Below are 19,315 nucleotides of genomic sequence, written 5' to 3'. Positions count from 1 at the left end.
GGTGGGACCCCTTCTGAGGATGGGGGCTGTTGTAAGGGGGTGGAGGCAATGAAGGGAGAAAAAGGAAGCAGCTCTGATAAAAGAATGGGGAGGCAAGGGGCCACAGGGTGGCTTACAAGAGAACGGCCATCGGTGTGTGTTGAGACGCGTTAGGAGGGCCCAGGCCAGAGCCTCTGCCTGGGGTGGCCACCTTGAAAGGTATCTCTCTCCTCGGGAACATCCCCTTGGCTAATCTCTGGCCAGCTCGGTCTCTGGAACCTCCCAGGACATGGGATGAAACAGTGGCTTCAGCGCCTCGGACCCGGGTCTGCAGAGGCCCAGGAGCCAAGCTGGGCCCCTCGGAGGGGGGGCCGGATGCTGCTGGTCTTGGTACAGAGACTGCTGGATGCTTTCCCTCACTTTCCAGAAAGGGAACTAGGGTTCTGAGAGGGTGAGTGATTGGCCTGAGGTCACACAGTGAAGCAGTCCCAGAACCAGGTGCGCACCTGCAGCGCCTGGCTGCCCGGACTCGACTGGCCTGGCAGCGCAGTGCCAGTGCCAGCGGTTATCAGAGCCATTGCCCCCACCCAGCCAAGGCTCTGCCAAAGAGGAAGTGTGGGCAGCTCTGGGGGAGGAAACCCAAGGTCAAGTGCAAGCCCTGCACATTTAGGCACCATGGAATGGAAGGCGCGGGTGGGCGGGGCGGCAGAGCAGACCCAGCACCACTGCCCTGCTCCCCAGTCCCTGGCCTGGCCTTGGAGGGGTGCCACTGGGCAGCTCCGGCCTGGACACCGGGGGCCTCTGTCAGGTGCTCGGGCCCCTGCGGAGAGGGGATCAAGCTGGGCCCAGCCACGCTTACCCAGCCCCCTCACAGATATTTACAGAGAGCCTTCCACGTGCCAGCACGGTGCGGGGCCCCGAGGAGCGGCAGGTGGCAAAGGATCACGGGAATTAGCTGGGATGTTTCCCAAGTTTCTGGGTGCTCCGCAGAGCTCTGAAGAGGCTTGCGTGTCCCCTTCTGGTTAAGGAGGCTGACTTCATTCTGATGTCTCCCTGGGCAGGTGCAGTAGCGTGGGGTCTGCAGGTGGATGAGCTGCGGGCCCACCCAGGAGCTCATGCTCCGTCCTGAGGGTACCAGGTGGCTTCAACAGGACGGCTCTGGTCAGAGCTGCAGTTGAGGAGGGTTCCACCGGGCACAGCCTGAGCCTGGAAGGCCCTGGGCCTCCTGGCTTTAGTTCCTGGTGGCGGCAGCGAGGCCAAGCTGGCTGGAGCCTCCCCACGGGCACATGGCTGAGGAGGACAGCATGGGGGTGGACCTCAGCCTTGGGGTCCAGCCCCTGGGCGGGCTGGACCATCAGCCTATTGGGGGTCCACTTCCCTACTCAGAACCCTGTCCCTCCCGACCCCATCCCCAACCTTGTGGCTGGTGGGGGGATCCTCCCATCTGAGCACTGAAGGCTTCTCAGGATGAGCTGGTCACCACAGGTGCCACGTGGCCTCAGCATGGACACTCAGTGACCGGACACTCGCTGCGCCCAGGAAAGGACATTTCAGCTGCTCCCTGGATGTGTTTCCTCCCCGCAGCCCGACTTCCAAGGGGGCCACAGGTTCTGACGACCCATTGACCTGCTCCCTGAGGTCTAGTGTGATGACAGGTCTTTGCCCAGAGCCTCAGAGATCAGTGTTCCGGAACCCAGGGCCCTGTGCACTGGACGGCTTTCCCCGGGTCTGTTCTCCCTGAGCCCTCCGTCCAGGCAGCAGGAGATGCCACCGGGAGCCCCTGCCGGCTGCCCGTGGAAACCAGGCACCGGCCATGTCCCGGCTTTTCGGACGCGCTCGGTGTTTTGCATTCAGAGCTCTGCTCCTGACAGATGCTCCCGGCAGCCTCACTTTGCTGACAAAATGAAATCCAGCTCAGTTCCCGTTACTTGTGTGCCTCCCTGTCCGGGAGCCAAGGGTGCCCCGTGTCCAGGAGCAGATGGGCCAAGGGCAGGAGCCTGGCCAGCCTGGCCGCGGGCCACAGGCCTCTCCCTCCCCGGACTGCCACCGCGCCCCTGTGTGCGGCCTGCAAGGCAGAGGTCCCAGGCGCTCTCCACTCTGCTCCTCGCCCACGGGTTTTGTGCTCTGGAACCCACGTTTCTCATCTGTAACGTGGGCTGATATCTGGGTCCCGGCCGTCGCATAGGGAGCCCCCGAGGACCGGGTGGAATTGGGCAGGGTCCTTGTAACAGCTAAGTTCACTGTCATCTGAGCAGAATGGGGCTCCCGCCCCCGGATCCCCAGGCCCCGGAGGACCTCTGGCCCTGCCTGGGTGGCCCTGGCCGACCGGCCGCGCCTACTCACACATGGGCTTCAGCTGCCCGATGAGCTCCTCCTTGGTCCATTTCACCCACTCCTTCTTGTCGGTGTTGATGGAGCAGAGGACGGGCCCGCAGGGCTTGCCGCAGTCCTCGATGGCCGGGACATTCAGGTAGTGCACCAGGACGATGTCAGGGTTCTGGGGGGAGAGCACAGACACTGGTAGCATGAGGGTGGTACGGAGCCTGCCCAAGGTCACCCCAGCAGGTACAGACAGGCTGAGCATCTCCACGCCGGGCTTTCTCAACCTGGGCACCACTCACCCGTGGAACCAGATCATTGTCTCCGGTGGGGGACCACCCAGCAGCACCCCGGGCCTCTGGTGAGATGCCATTAAACCCCGCCCCCTCCCCCAAATCTTGCCTGTTACCCCCCCGGGGCCAAAACTGGCCTCCGTTGAGACCCACTGCTCTACATGTGGGCGGATTCATGTGTAACTAAGGGCCACACATGAAGTTAAATGTCCCTCTAGCCTCATGTCCCGGACCTACGCCCACAGCTGCCCCAGCAGCACCGGCCCCTGCTCCGCTCTTTACACGCACTTCCTCACTGCAGGTCCCTGGACGTCCCTGATGGGTATCACCACCACCCTCTTCTTAAGGGGGAAACGGAGTTCCTAGAGTTTAAGGCACCCGCATCTTTTTTTTTTTTTTTGGCCACCCCGCGTGACATGTGGAACTTCCCTGACCAAGGATCGAACCCGTGTCCCCTGCAGTGGAAGCGCAGAGTCTTAACCACTGGACCACCGGGGAAGTCCAAGGCATCCACTTCTAAGGGCTGGATGCCCCTCTGCCCCTCAGCCTGTGGTCTCCCTGCACAAGCATCTCTAAGCATCGCCCAGGAGACAGCTGTCACTTGGAACCTCTGGAAAATCTTCCTTGGAAATCTCTTCGGAGCTTATGAATGGAAAGAACTCTCCCCGTGAAGATGGTGAAAGCACGGTTTTGTCCCCAAGTGGTTTTATTGAAATGGGGCAGCCTCTTGCCATCAGATCCAATTCAAGGTGACTGCGTCGCTCTCCACCCAGCACCAGCTCTGATAGCAACACACCACGGGGGCCTCTGTGGGGCAGCAGCTTCACTGCAAAGAGCACAGGCCCTTCTGTGGCTTTCCGTGGCCCCCCAGAGGGTGAGGCTGTTTATTGGGTCTTGTCAGTCCTGACAAAGTTGTTTAAAAAAAAGCAGCCGCGTCACTTTATAACGCATCTGAATAAACGCAGAAAAACCTCCTACCCCAATCAGAAAGTATTTCTTGAACCGTAAGGAAGTGCATAATAATATAGCAAGGTGCTGCAGGGAACTCTGGAAAAGCCACTTGGAAGGTCCCATCCTGTGCTATTTGCCAGATACGGCTCCTCGGTTTCTCCCTCTGGATACCCAACCCCGAGTCCTGGGCGGGCGCGAGGACCCGGGCACGGAGGAGCCTGGGTCTGCGGTCACCTTTTAGGATCTGATCAGAGCCAGAGTAATACATGAATAAGTGACTCAATCAGTGCGTTAATAAATAAGGACTCGAGACGACTCCATGACCGGTGCAGGAAAGTACACTGGTATAATTTTAAAAGATTTTCAATAAGGGTTGGAACGGAGAGTTTTTTTTCTTGCCGACGCTCAGTTAACCAGGAAATTAAATCCACACGAACAGGAGGTTTCTCGTTAATGGCAGCTTTTCTGGATTGCGGTAATCACGCCCCTTAATAACAATGATAATCCCTGACATCGCACAGCACTTTATTCTTTTCACAGCACTTTCTAGCCATGAGCTCCTTTGGTGCCCATGCAAGCTGGGGACACGGACTGGGCTGGGCAGGGCAGGGCAGGGCAGGGCTGGGCAGGGCTGGGCAGGGCAAGGCTGGGCAGGGCGCTTTCTGTCTGCAATGAGGACCCCGAAAGCCCAGTGAAGTTGTGACTTGACCAAAGCTGTGTGCCTGGCAAGGCACAGAGCTGGGGCTGGAAGCCACAGTTCTGACTCTGCTTTCAGGTCCTGCCGAGACATCTGGTGACCTCTTTTTCGCCCAGGCTAACTGCCTTCCCATTTCATATTTAAATTCGTCCTTGCAATATGCCCAAGAGGCAGTGGGCTAGGTAGATTTGTCATGCCCGTGGCCTGGATGGGGTAGCCCAGGAGAGAGGGAGCCATCCTCCCTGTGTCCCAGCCCTCTGTTCTTTCTACCGACCAGCACAGTGGCCTCCTCGGGCTGGGAGCTCCTGCCTGAGTCTGTGCTTGTCCAGAGGGCAGCGTCGGCCACTGAGCAAGACAGAGTAGGAATCAAAGGGATGCAGGGGCCCGCAGGCCACTCAGGGCTTCCTCTGATCACAGCCCCTGGAGCAGGCGCCCAGCCCTGCGGGAGGAAGCCAGGATGCCAGATGTCTGGGAAATGAAAGGCCCTTAGCTTCCTGCCCCACTGCCCCACTGAGCGCAGCCTGGGCACCTGGAAAAGCTGTGGGAAGCCAGGGCGGTGGGAGGGCAGGCGGGGGCCTGGGAAGCAAAGGGCACAGAAACCATGCACCGAAACCCCCAGAACTTGAGCTCCTGCCCCACAGCACCCAGACTCTCCTATCTCAGGAAGTCCCATTCCTTCCTTCAGGGTCCAGCTCCATTTCTGCATAACCAGCCTCCACCTACTCTTTGACGACAGGCACAGGCTCGACACCTCTTCCTCCAGGAAGCCTTTCTGGATACCTCACCCTCTGTACCTCCACCACAGCAGGGTGGAGATTAGGTAGAGATTGTCTTAATAGTCTGTAAGCTTCCTTCGTCTGCTCAAGCACAGGGACAGTGCCCGGGAGCTATCACAGCAACTGGCAACGCCTGCTGTTCATTTCTTTTTTGCAGAGTTGAATCAGGCTGACTTTGGATCTTCTATCCATACTCCTCCCAGACTTGTGCTCAGCTGACACCTGGTTTTGGTTTTGTGTCTTCGAAGGGCAGGGCAGCTTCTCTGAACACAGGGTGTTCGTAGGAAGCTAAGAGGCAAGGCTGGTTCTTAACCTTTTCTGGGTCTAAGGCCTCTGAGAATTTGATGAGCGCTGTGGCTTCTCCACTCCCAGCCCAGAAGAACTCCCCAAGGCGCATCAACGCTGCATTGCAGGAGCGCACAGACCCGGTGGTCTGTGGACCCCACATCTGTAGCCAGGGACTTAGGGATTCAAGGTCCACTGTGGCCCCTTTCAACTCAGGGGATGCGCCCAACACGTACCTCCCCTTCCCAGGAGCCTCCTTCCTGGGCCCTGTGCCTTGATACAATTAGGAGAAGGCCCCGGTCCCTTACGGCATCAAGGAGGCTGCGTTTGGGATTCGGAAATGCAGAGCAGCCTGTGTCGTGCTTTATATCTTTAACACAAATTCCATCCCAGGGCCTGGAGTTCCTGAGGCCGAAACTCCTGAGTTGAATTTTAAATAATGGCTTCCTGGCTTGAGGCTGGTTTTAAGACACAGAGTGATTGAGGTATTTTTGGAAATTGGGGGCACACAGCACTTCTTGGCAACGTTGTGATTTTATTCGCTAGTTGTACATTTTATTGGGTGTTTCTGGCAGAAATATATATTAGGCGTAGAGTCCCAATGTTTCAGTTTCATGGGGGGCTTATAACATTGTCAGATCCTCAGGGAGTGCGGAGCTGTCGGCAGGGAGGGGCAGGCTGGCTCCAGGGGACACGAGGACACCCCCCACCAGACCCGCCCAGACTCTCAGTTCTGGACGGCTGTGGAGCCGGCCTGCCTCCCCCCCCCCCAACCCCCACCCCCGGGCTGACATCCTCTAACGGCTCCCTGGGGTTTACCACCCACGTCAGACTTTGCAGGTTGCAGGTCTCATCCAGAGGCTCTCCCTGGGCTACAGAACGTCCGTGAAGATGCAAGAGGCTGTCCCCGCGAGGAGACGGTGGCCTTGGCAATGACCCCCCCGCCAAATGTCCAGGAGGCCTGTCCAGTGTTAGAGGCCTGGGGGAGCCCAATAGGGCGGCTGTGGAGGGGAAGCTGTGGATAAGTGAACGTCTCAGAGAACTTCCATAACTTTCTGGAAAGAGCCACAGACTAGGAGACCCCCTCCCTCCCTTTTGGTGCCTCAAGTTCTTCACCTGTAAAAGGACACAGCCCGCCCCCCTCCCCTGCCCGCCATCAGGCTGCAGCAGGGGCCGCGACGGGCCTTGGCGAGGTGCGAAGTCCCGTCCGTACAGGGTCCCGCTGTTCTAACGCCTAGGTGTCACCAAACCCCGGAACAAACAAAACGCTGGTGTTTCTCCGGAGAGCACGACCGAGTCGGCTTCTGGCAGGCCGTCTACACGCTTACAACACGCACCTTCTTGCTGACAGTCCGTCTGCCCCGACGTCCCTCTTACTGTCGTGACGCCCCTTCCTCTCCAGGCCTTGCAGCTGGGCCTTCATGTCCCACCCCCCTTCGCACCCTCCGCCAGCTTCACGGCCTTCAGCCCACCACGTTCCAAGGGTTCCTCGATTTCTCCGTCCAGCCCCACCTCCCGGCTCTGCTCCAAGCTCACCTGTCCCACTGCCCATCGACAGCTCTTGTTGGGACCTCAAAATGCCCCCGGCTCACGTGGCCCAGCCTGACGGCCGCTCCCCACAGCTGGCCCAGCCCTGGCTCCACCCAATGACCAATGGTACCACCTGCCCTCAGCGGCCCAGGTCAAAGCCCTCCTCCTCACTTCCTCTCCCTCCAATCCGTCCATCACCAAGCTCTGTCAATTCTCCCCCTCAGGTAAGCCTGCCCCACCCACTCAGCCCTTCGTCCCAGGAGACCACCCAGTCCGGGCCCCTCCCCCGGCATCTCCTCACGTCCTCTCTCCCCTCCCTCCTCATCCCTCTCCCAGCCCCAGCAGGCCTGACCCTCTGATTCTGGCACCGGCTTCCTGGCCCGAGAATGAGCTGCACACTCCTGACACGGTCACAGGGCCCCGCCGTCTGTTTTCCTCTCCGGCCACTCACGCCCCGTTCCTGCCACCCACATTCCCCGAATCTGCCACGTGCATTCTCTCCTGAGCTATCCTCTCTGGCTGGTGGGCTCTGTGCCACCCATTGGCATGAGCATCAATGCCACCTCCTCTTGGACACCGTATTCAGAGACCCCCCAGACATGGTGACACCCTGCCCCGCCCGGGCCCTACTCCCTTTGCATCCTTTATTTTCTTTACAGCACCCACGCCCAATTCTCATTTCTGAGCGGTTTCTGCTGGCTTTGGCCTGTTTTCCCACCTAGAAGCGAGAGCTCCGGTGGCCGGGCTCTGTCTTGCTCGGTGGCGGGGGGGTTCCTGGAGCCCAGAGCGGGGCTGGCACACCGCATCTCCCCACCTGCTGAGTGCTGAGGTGGGTGACAGCTGAGCTGCCCCAGGGGTGCTGGCCTGGCTGGGGCGGGTGGTATGGGTCCCTGGAGCCCTCTCCCCACCCCAGCTATCCTTCCTGAGGGACAGACGGACTTGTGAGGAGAGGACAAGCGGCCTGGGAGGGGGAGGAAGTGTCCACCCCCTTGGAAGGGGGCGGTAGCCACCGAGAGGCCCCAGAGCTCTCGGCCCCTCTGTGCTAGGCTCCGCTGGTCCTCAACCCAGCTCCTTCTCAGGTTTTATTTGGAAATGTGAGGTTTGGACTTGCTATCGACCTAGTTCCAGCTGAGCTGCGGGGCTGCCAGGCAGAGGACTGTGGGCTGTAGCTGCTGGAAGGGCATCTCTGGGGGCCGAGTTAGACTTTGTCTCCTAGGGCATCTTTTCCAGTTGGAGCCTTTCACCTGAGCTGGGGTAACAAATGGGAGCCAGGAGAACAAGCTGGGGACCTTTACCTCCAGCGGCACAGGAGGGGCTGGAATGCTCCACAGAGGATGCTGGGCTAAAGTTAAACCAGCTCCTTGGCTGCAGGACTTGTCAGAGCCTTGGCGGCACCCCGTGCAGGAGGATCTCTTGGGCATTTTGTGGGCAGGTTTTCCAAGCCTATGTGGACCTTGAAGCTGAGCACCTCTTGGGACCCTAGTGTCCTCTGGAACACAGTTTGGGAACCTCTGAGGGAATTCAGAGCCCAACGAAAGCGCCTCCGGCAGCTGTTGGAAGACAAGGGCCCTTAATGCTTCCTGGGTCCCTTTCCCCTGGGGCCCCTCCCTGGCCTGGCCTGAGGCTCGCCGGGCGTTCAAGCTGCTTTCAGGGGACCTTCAGGTTGCTAAGGAAACGCCTGACCGATTGGGCGCACTGTGCCCACAGCCCTTTCCTCCCCAGAGCCCCCCTTTCCCAGCAGCTGCGACTATAGTTCTTCCCCGACCCGGGGTGTGGCGTGGGGCTTCCTGTTGGAAACAGTGAGGGGCTCAGGTAAGAGGCCAGGGCGGGGGACTCTGTCTCCCCTTCACGCGTGGGCCGTCCTTCCTGATCTGGGTACCCTGGGCCTCTGGGGTCCCTGAGGGCAGGCCTGGGACCGGGGCTGAGCGCGTAAAGGTGGGGTAGGGACAGGCAGGAGAAGGGCACGGGGGCTGGCGGAGGGGACAGCGGATTTAACCTTCTTAATGACAGTGACGGGGCTTTCAGGAAGGGAGACTGAACAAGAAAGCATCCCCCGTCCGCTCCTCCGCCAGGCTTAGCGCTGTTGTGCGGTGTTAGCGCCGGTGCGGCGGCGGAGGGGGCAGTCGGGGCGCCAGTGGCGGCACCTGTGATCCGGCTTAATCCGCAGAAGCTGTTGCCGCAGACACTACAGATTTCTAGACCCTGGTGCCCAGGGCGAGGCGGGCGCAGCAGCTCGGGGGAGTGGCAGGTGGAGAAGGGCTGCAAGGTGTCTCTCTGACGGCTCCCACAGGCCCTTTCCGCACGGCTCCCACGAGGGGGAACCGCACTCAGTCCCCCCAGCCGTGGCAGAACCCGGGCCTGGAGGGCTGGGGAGGTGGCGGAAGGGTGAGAGAAGGAGAGAGAGAACGAAATAGGCCGAGGCGCTCAGCAGAGAGACGTGGGAAGCCCAGGTTGGTGGCAGCCAGCGTGGATGGGGGTGGCACAGAGACTGGGGGCAGCAGGGATGCCAAGCTTGCCCCTGGAGAGCCCTGACCTCCAGCCTGGGGGAGACGCCCACAGCTCCCGTGGCTTCTGGCTCCGAGGGCTGAGGGTTGAGGTGCAGGGGTGCTCGCGGTGGGCAGACACTTGATCTGTCCGAGACTTAGCGCCTGCTCTTTAGGACGGGGGAGATGAGTACGAGCGGCCTTAACCTTGCTGGAGAGAGGGGAGGCAGGTAAGGGGCTCAGGAGGCAAGGGCCCTGACCCACAGCCGATCCGAATGGGCCTTCCGTAATCTGTTACCGGTTTGCGATGCAGGTGGGGAGGTGTTCCGGTTTGCGGCGCGGAAGCTGAGCCCTACGCCTCCTGCAGCTCAAGCCTGCTCCAGGGTTTGTACCACAGACCCTGGAATGGGCTGAAAGTACCACGATTTCACCAGAGGCTCAAGTGGCCCAGAGCAAGAGGCTTGGGGAGCTCACGTCCTCTCGGCCATGGCCAGCGCTGGGCACCAGGTGGCTGGATGCTGGGGGTCCTGCAGCCCCAGCCCAGGACCCTACCCTCCGCTGGGAGGGAAGAGGCAGCTTCCCTTTCTGTGGAGTAAGCAGGACAGCGGCGCAAGAAGTGGTTAAAAATGCAAAAGGCTGTTGGTTTTGTTAAAGCAAAATGCAGCTGCAACATCTGTTTGACCCTTGTCTGCAGCTGCGTCAACGCTAAGCGTTCGATAAATCAGGGTGGCATGGTGCTCCGTTTCTTCTGTGGCTTGGCCATTAATCTCATGCCAGTTCTCATGAAAAATGAAGGAGAGAGGCTGTGTGATAGTGAAAATGTATACATTACCCAGAAAGTCATAATAGCATGTAATAGTGGCCACACACCTCCCCACTTGCCGCCGGGGGAGGGGGCCGGGTCTGCGCACCACCAGCCCGGGGGGAGGGAGACAGAGAGTAAATCAGCATCGTTTGCGCCGCAAGCCCGGTCTGTGATTGCCTTCGTCCTATCAGCATCATTGATGCAGATTCTGAAAGCCCCACAAGCCTGATCTTCAGAGGCAGAGCCTTCCCCATGACCGAGAGTAGGCGCCCATAAAACAGGAGTGCAGAGCAGGCAGAAAGAAGGGCAGGATTTATTAGGGAATGAATAAATGATGATACCAGGCAGCTCAGGGCCGGGGGTGTCACCACACTGCAAGGCGGAGAAAAATCCTCTGGCCTGGACTCCAGCTGCCCTGGGCGGCCTGGCACCTGTTCGCCACTCTGGATAAAGGCACGAGGTGGGGCCGCTGTGCCCATCAGGTCTCCTGGGGTCTGCCGGCCCCTGCAGCCTGCTGTTCCCCTCCTGGTTCGCTCTTCCCCAGCTGGGGAAACTCAGGTGCTCCCATGACCGAGTCCACATTTTACCACCATCTCGGGGTGTGTGCTGGGTGCTTCTCAGGCGGCAGGACCGTGCCTGTACCCCCAGCGCGCACCTCCCACTGGGCGCCTCTGTTTGCAAAGACTGCTTTCTGAGTGTCAGCTGTGTGCGGGCCCCCCTTCAAGCCCCACGAAGCATTCCTCATTCACTCCCTTCAACAACCCACAGAAGCAGGTGCCATGGTTACATATTTGACGGATGCAGACTCTCAGCTCAGGGCTCCACGATTCACCCCAGCCCCCAGCCCCCAGCCCCCAGCCTGCATCACTGCGCCTGCCCTCCACTGGGGCCCTGAGGCTCTGAGGGAACTCGCTGGACGGTGGATGGAGGCTTGTGTGCCCAGCCTCGGTGCCCTGGGCATCAGCGGCCCAGTTAGAATCTGTGCCAGAGTGAAAATGGGTCCAGGGAGCCTGTGGGGTGCGGGGAGCTGCTGGGAAGAGGGATGGGGCTGGCCTGTGAGCTCTGCAGGGCAGGGCCAAGGCAGCAGAACCCCTGTCTCCACAGCAAGGGCCTGCGGTGGTCAGGACACCCTCTGTGGCCAGGCAGTGCTGTGGGGTGAAGGCAGGGTAGCCGCAACTGAGCACCTGGCGACTGGGGGGGCAGACCCAGGTCCCCAAAGTTGGGGCCTGTTGAAGAAGCAAGAAAAGAGAGAAAAGAGGGAGAGTAGGAAACAAAAGAGGCACCCCGGAGCCCCCAGTAACAGGCAAAACCAGCTGTCAGCTGCACACTTCCTGGGAGCCAGGCCCCCTTCACGGGCTGGGTACCGGATCCCCCGGTCCAGTCCAGCAGGGCAGGGGACACAGACAACCTCCTTGCTCCTTTGCCAGCGCTCAGCAGGGCGGGGGACCTGGCGGGGGGGCGATGCCTGGGAGAGGCTTGGGGGGCTCACACGGGCTTCCCCTCCTGCTCCAAGTGGGGGCAGAGGCCTGCAGCCCCGGGGGAGCTCCCGTGGCCCCTCGGCCGGGTGGCCCTCATTAAGCCCACGTAAGCACCGGAGGGAGTCGGGGGCCGGCAGCCCTTCCCCGCTTCGGAGGGAGGCTGGAAGACTTAATTAGTTAATGTGGATGAAGTGGTCTGAAGATGAAAAACCCTGGGTAATTGCTCAGTGCTACTGCTGCCGCCACCGCTGTTACACAATTACCAGAATTTTCCAGTCATGGGAATATAGTTAAACAATTTCCACCTGGTGTGGGCTTCCGGGAACCCTGCCGGCTTAGGGGCTGGCCTGCTCCGTCCTCTTTAACCCACAGGTGATGTAGGAAAAACACACTAATTGTGGGAAATCACGCCTGTCACAGTCCCGGCCACCTGGGGACCGCTGAAGTAAAGAAGAATGGGCCACTCGCCCCGAGCAGATAAAGACGCTTGGGCTCAAAGAGAAGCCCAGGATGCCGTCCATCCAGACATTCTGGAAGCCTCTGAGCAAGTTCTATCCAAGGGCCCCTGGAAGGTTAAGCCATCCTGGAGGATGCCGCTGGGGAGGACGTTTAATCGTGCAGAGGGACCCCACTGCACCCCCGTACCTGTGGGGCGGGATGTGTGGGCACATTTTTGGATGGATAAACGGAAGCCAGGAGAGTCACACTGGCTCAGGGCCAGGACTTGCCTTACTTATAATCATCCTGCATGATCTGGGGGAAGAAATGCCCAGTAAAATCTCCACGTTTGCAGATGACGCTAGACTGTCCCGGGTGATGGAGCGCCGAGTCATTTGCGACGGGTCACGAGAGGATCTATTTAGTGGATGCAAAGTGACAGATGGAGCCCATGTGGGCAAAGCGCAGGGCAGTGTGCTCAGGGAGAGTAAAACAAATTGCCTGTGGGGGCTGGTGGGGCTGAGCTGCCACCCATCAACTCAGGAAGACCCCTGGGGTTTCTGGAAGCCACTGTCCAGAGTCGTTGCTGGGACCAGGAAGGACCAAGCCCGGAGAGTCTGACACGAGGGCTCTTTATCAGGAACCTTGATTTGGGGCTGCGAATGTACGGGAGAGGGGAGCATCCCTCCAGGAGGGGTGGATGGCCACGGGAAAAAGAGAGACGGATTTTTCTGGTCAGAAAGACAAAAGCCGAGGGGAAATGTGACTCAAAGTCTCTCAGGTCAGAAAAAGGAGAAGAAGGTGAACGTGTGTGTTTTTTTCTCCAGCTCCCTGAATACTAAGAATATGGGTCCCCCCCTGGAGCTCAGGGAGTCATTTGTGGCACAAACTCTGCACAGTGGGCAGGTAACGTAGGAGACTCATTACTCCCAGGGAGAAATGGGCTGAAAAACAGAAATCGATTTTTTTTTCTTTTTAATGGGCGACATTAGTTCCTGGATGGCTGACCTGTAAGGAGTTACGGAAGGAGGTCAGGATATCGGGGGTCATCTCTCCCTGGGACCCAGTGGCCGGAGGTACCATGATGCTCAGGGCCTCCACTGGGGTGGATCCAGGCCGGGAGTGGCAGCCGGGGTGTTAACTGCCTGCTGCTTCCTGCTTGCCAGGCACTGGCCAGGGACACGGGCTACTGTCGCCCTGCAGTTGGCAAACCTGAGCCTGGATGAGGTTCCTTTTCTGTCTCCTGTGTCGTCTGCTCTCACCTTGAATTCATTTTTGACATATTAGAAATCACTGCAAGGGTTGCTCCAACCAACCCTGGGATAAGAAGCCTTGGGCCTTTCTCTGGGATGTAGAGGGAAGGAATCGTGCTCAGGGTGGGCAGCCCGGGCCCAGCAGGATGGAGTGTGGGACAGCTAGGCATTGGGTGATCAGCTGTCAGAGGGCTGCACTCCCCCTCTTCTGACCCCCTTTCCTCTCCCAGGAGCCAAATCTACAGGCTACATGACCCCCCCTCACTAGCCTTACAGAGGCCCTGTTCATGGCTTAGACTGGCCATGTCCTCCTGGGAGGCTGGAAGCCAAGCCCACGGCCGTCCCCTCCCTGCCCCATTAGGCAGTGGGTCAACCCCATCAGAAGACAGTGGCCCCAAGAGGTCATCCAGGCGCCTCCAGAGTGACGGACGTACTCTGGAGCCCCTCATGTCCGTCTGCTCCTCACAATGGCTCTGGAGGAAGATGAGCACATGCCACCATCCCCATCGGCCCCATGAGCCCCCTCTGACCGAGAGGCGCCCTGTGATCTGCCACCTGGCTAATGGGTGGCAGAGCTGAATGTGGCTCTGGTGCGTTTGGTGCTCTCACGGTAAGAGCATCCAAGTGTTCTTTAGGGAGCAAGCCACCCCTCCCTGACTCAGTCCGGGGATGGAGCATGTGACTCAGGCTGGCCAATCGGAGCCCTGCATTCTCTGGGCCATGGGGATTGGCCATGAGTCCCAACCAGAGGCAATCAGAGCTAATGGCTGGACCTGGCTGGAGCCCCTGGGGGGCAGGGATGCTCTTTGCTGCTGGACCTGAACCTGAGATGATGAAGCCTAGAGTTCCTGGAAGCCATCTCTTGCCAGCACATGGAGTCCAAGAAGGAAGCCCCGTGGAAGAGGCAGAGCCCAGGGGAAGAGACCATAAGCCTCCATGCCATTGACCGAGCCACTCGATCCAGACATGCCTGAAGCCAGTCCACCTCAAGACTTTTCAGTAACTTGAGCACCCAAATTTCCTCTTATCCTGAAGCCAGTTCAAGCTGAATTTTCTGTTGCATTAACAAAGAGATCTAACTCCTAAACAGACCATATGTCTTCCTTTTGCTAAGCCACTGCTCTCGCCACTACACAATTCAGACTGTCCTCTAGTTACAAGAACCACCATCACTATGGTTACTGAGAGCTACCAGTTATTCAGCACCTGTATGTTCCGGTGCTGGGTGCTCAGTGCTTCATGGGCTTAGCACACTGAACCTGCACGAAGTCGCACTGGGGATCACCATTTCTGCTTTACACATCAGGAACACGAAGGGAGAATTAAGTGGCCCACCAACCACCCCCACCTTGAGCCCAGGTCTGTCTGAAGCTAAAAGTGACAGTGAAGGAGAGTGGTCCAGAGTTGTGCTCTGGGTTTGAGTCTGGGTTCTGCTACTTCCCAGTCGTGAGCCTTAGGCAAGCACATCTCGGTGCTTGTTTTCTCACCTATAAAATGGACAGAATAATAATACCTACTGCACGAATTTGTTGTGAAGGCTAAATAAATAAAGCATTTGAACAGTGTCTGACACATGGTAAACCTTCAAAACTGCCGAGTATTCTCATGACCGACTTCTCAAACCAGTGTTACTTTGTCTCACAATATTGCTACAGGTAATGTTTCCCTAAGATTTTTGAGGACTTGTATGTGGACCAAAACCAAATTGATTCAGACATTGCTTGTTTGAGAAGTGTAATTCTTAGACAGGGGCCCATCGAGGCAAAGGTAAGGAATTCTTTTCAAACGTTGGAGAAGCATCTTTTCTTTTCTTTTTTTTTTTAAATTTATTTTATATTCATTTTTGGCCGTGTTGGGTCTTTGTTGCTGCGCACGGGCTTTCTCTAGTTGTGGCGAGAGGAGGCTACTTTTCATTGCAGTGCGTGGGCTTCTCATTGTGGTGGCTTCTCTTGTTGCAGAGCACTGGCTCTAGGCACGCAGGCTTCAGTAGTTGCAGCACATGGGTTCAGTAGTTGTGGCTCGCAGGCTCTAGAGCGCAGGCTCAGTAGTTGTGGCGCACGGGCTTAGTTGCTCCGAGGCATGTGGGACCTTCCTGGACCAGGGCTCGAACCCGTGTCCCCTGCATCGGCAGGCGGATTCTTAACCACTGCACCACCAGGGAAATCCCGAGAAGCATCTTTATCTCCAGTGGATGCTCAGGCCATTGGAGGGTTTGAATGAGCTAACACCGGTCATTCTTGTCCAGACAACAGGATCCGAGACAATTCTCGGCTATCTTCCAAGTGCCGGAAGAAAACAAAACCACATTTCTCCAAAAAAATCTTGTAATTTAAGTGCCCATGAATTCAAAGAGCTATCCACCCCACCCCCATCCTGCCACGTCGCCGGGATGTGCGGTATTCTCCTGGTCCACTGGGGACATTTCTGGTCCTCGGCCAGATGATTCAGGCGTCAGATGACTGGCAGGTCTTCGAGGCACCCAGGTCTTTCAAACTCTTCTCTAATCATCACCGACCACCTCCTCATCAGGACACTTTACATATTTTAATTTGTGCAGGAAAGATCCTCAAACATCCTGCAAATCCCAGGATTTGAACTGAACTCGTCTGCATATTCCTCTCGGAACAGAGGATGATCGAGTTGGGAGGAAACTTTGGGATCATCCAGGCCGACTTCTCCACCCACTTCCATTTCCAGCTGGAAAAACTGAGCCAAGAGACGCTGTGGCTTGTCTAGTGTCTCCCAGTGGACAGGGAAAGAGTGAGGACAGGGAACACTCCCCTACCCCCCACCCTCTGCTGGCATCCTAGCTCTGCCCCTTCCTGGGTTTCGGAACCACCTGAAGCCAATGGTTGTACCACCCTTGCTTCACAGAGGGGACGTGCAGAAGGCCAGAGCCGGTTCTGTTCACCCACGTGGCACTCACAGTGAGGCTGGCTTCCCAGTGGTTGTCCTTCTCTGCAACCTTGACTGTGAACAGGCTCTCAAGGTCCTCAGTGGACTGGAACGTGGCCCTGTTCTTATTCTTTAGAGCTCGTGCTTTCCGTTCAGCATCTTCCCGGTGCTAGCGACCGTGGGGCAGGTATGCTAAGCAGGAAAGTCTGGGAGGCTGGGACCTGTGCCACCCTCCCCCTGTTCTGGGGGAGCATCTGGGGAGCCCCTCCACTAAATCCTATTAAAGACATAAACCCCAAAGCTCTCCCTTGACTGACAAATAGGCCGACTGTGGAGGCAGCAGAGGATGAATTGTGCCTGGCCCATAGAGCATCTATAGGATTTTTATGCTCTGACAACTGTAGCGGTGAGATTCGAGCAATTGTTTTAGAAGGAATCATGCTTATATTGGGCAGTATGTTTTTTTAATGTGTTCCCCAGTTCCTCTCTAACACTTTGGTAGGACAAGATAAAGTGTAATCATTGAAGTAATTGTGGCACTCAACAGTTTATGTCTCGAAAGAGTGACCGGGGGTTAACAAAGCCATGGCAGGACGAGGTTTGGATTCGAAATTACAGTTTTTCTTTTTGTTACTTTCTTTTTAAATCCTTCTTTATCTTCCTTCCTTCTCCATTGGCTCCTGGAGCTCGCTGATAGCCTGTAAGCCTCCTCGGGTAATCATGGGACCTGCTGTGCTAATGACACAGGCAAATCAGCGGCCACCTCCTCTGCAGAGCTGCTGCAGTGGGGCCGCCCCTGCCCCAGAGCCCGTGCCCTGACAGGCAACGCCGGCTTGTCCCCCAAACCAGCAAGGCTCGACATCCCGGGTCCCAGCACCGATCAAGACCTGATCTCTGGCGCCACGTCCTGAAACCGCCGGCTGCCGCCAAGAGGCTGGGCTGCCGGATGCCGGCCCCTCGCAGAGGGCGGAGGAAGGCGAGCCCACCGACTCCGAAAGCTCCTGGAATCGTCCTCTCCTGGCAGATGCCACGGCACCCTTGGGGGCTGAGGACCCCATCCCTCTTCAGACGGTGTGCTAGAGAGCCTCCTTCCTCGGGGGTCTCCAGGCATCTGCCAGTGGGAGCAGAACTGAGCCACAGAGCTGGGAAGCCTCGGAGTAATCATGGGGCCACGGCTCCCGCGCGCTCTAGTCTACGACACTGTGATGTCAGCAGGGCAGAAGGAGGGTAGAAACGTAGGAAGGGTGAGGTTTTCTCTGTCCCCGAGGCCACCACCCTGGTCTGGCCCTCCTAGCCTTAGCCGTGTAACCTGGCACGGCCTTCTGGCAGGTGTCCCTGCCTGGAAGCCAGCCCCTCCCATCTGACTCCCAGCGCCCTTTCCCCAAGTCCCAGCTCTGGTAGTGCCGCGAAGCTTCCCTGGTTCCTCATTTCCTGTGACTGCAACTCACTCCCGATAACACAGGCCCCCACGATCGATCGGCCGGATCTGCCCTTCGTCTACACCTCCCAAGTACCGTCCTCAGGCCCCTGGCTCAGTCCTCGGGACCACTCAGCCTGCTCTGCCCACCCACTCTGTTCCCGGGGCCTGGGACCCTCCACCCATCTCGGCAAGTCCCGGTTCCACCTGCTTGTCGTGACCCAGCTCCAATGCCTCGTTGACCTTGAAGCGTCCCCCAATCCTCCCAACCAAAAGTAACTGCGTTCTCCTTGGACCCCAGAGCAGCCCTCTGTGCCTCCTTTAGCATGGCCGGTCCTGCCCGTTTCACTGATCTCTGGGCTGAGTCTACACTCCCCCTCCAGACACCAGGCTTATTTGCAACAATGTGGATGGACTTGGAAGGCGTTATGCTCAGTGAAATGTCAGGCAGAGAAGGACAAATACTGTATGTTATCATTTACACGTAGAATCCAAAAAGTGCAACAAACTCGTGACTATAACAGAAGAGAAACAGACTCAGACAGACGTAGAGAACAAACTAGTGGTTACCGGTGAGGAGTGGGGGGGGCACGATAGGGGGAAGGGGTTCAGTGGTACAAACTACTACGTATAAAATAAATACGCTGCAAGGATATATTGTACAGCACAGGGAATATAGCCAGTACTTTATAATGACTGTAAATGGAGTATAATCTTTAAAAATTGTGAATCTCTGTGTCGTACACCTGAAACTTATATAACGTTGAACACCAGCTATACCTCAGTTTAAAAAAGTAAAGAAACACCAGGCTTCCGGAGAGCAGCGTCTACGACAGAAGGAAATCCATTCCCCGGTGGGTGGCCAGCAAGTGTTGGCTGAATCAACAGCTGGGGGACCTCATCTGCCCTGGGGGTGGTGGTGAAGGGGGTGCGCAGCCTGGACTGGCACGGGGGGCGGGTGGGGAGAGCCCCAGGTGCTGGGCTGTGCCTTTGGAGGAGAGCAAGGACGGCAGGCAGCTGGTGGCCCGCATCCACACCATCCACCCGTCACCCCCTCCCTCATCTCTTCTGCCGTTGCCAAGGCAGAGCGTGTGAAGCCGCAGGGGCCCTTCTGGGTGCTTCTGCAAGTGGGCCCACTTCACCTGCGGGGGCAGGGCTGCACCAAGATGCTTTGTTCCAGCCTCACTCACAACACCCACTCCCTGCCGCGGCCCTGGAATTTCACGCTAAGCTGTGGCGGATGACATCCTTTCCTCTAAGCTCAGGGGGTCCCAGGAATCGCACAGCAGAGATCTGGGTGGCCATTGCCAAGGGACCAAGCCTGGCCAACACCTCTGCATGCACACACGCACGCACACCACACTACACACACACACACACCACACACACCACACACACACCACACACATACACACCACACACAGACATACACACACCACACAAACACCACACACAGACACACACACCACACACAGACACACACCACACACAGACTCCACACACACACACACACACACCACACATGTACACACACACCACACACACACACCCCACACACCACACACAGACTCCGCACACACACACACACACACACACACACACCACACACACCACACACACCACACACACACACCCCCCCCCACACACACACACTCCTCAGTTGTGAGGTCCACAGCTCTGCCTCCTTGTTTGCTTTTAGGACTCACGGCTGCCTTG

At 57.8% G+C, this 19,315-nt stretch overlaps 1 protein-coding gene across 1 annotated transcript in view; it reads right to left on the bottom strand.

The window, feature by feature from the left end:
• CAMTA1 (calmodulin binding transcription activator 1) overlaps positions 1–19,315 on the bottom strand; it is an 890,922-nt gene that overhangs the window by 108,588 nt on the left and 763,019 nt on the right. Inside the window, exon 9 of the mRNA XM_060013510.1 lies at positions 2,323–2,476. Coding sequence (XP_059869493.1) covers positions 2,323–2,476 — 154 coding nt within the window. The remainder of the gene's footprint in view (positions 1–2,322; positions 2,477–19,315) is intronic.

Source organism: Delphinus delphis, chromosome 1 (assembly GCF_949987515.2).
Source record: "Delphinus delphis chromosome 1, mDelDel1.2, whole genome shotgun sequence".
In the NCBI taxonomy this organism is placed as follows: domain Eukaryota; kingdom Metazoa; phylum Chordata; class Mammalia; order Artiodactyla; family Delphinidae; genus Delphinus; species Delphinus delphis.
This window is presented reverse-complemented; position numbering and strand designations above follow the sequence as displayed.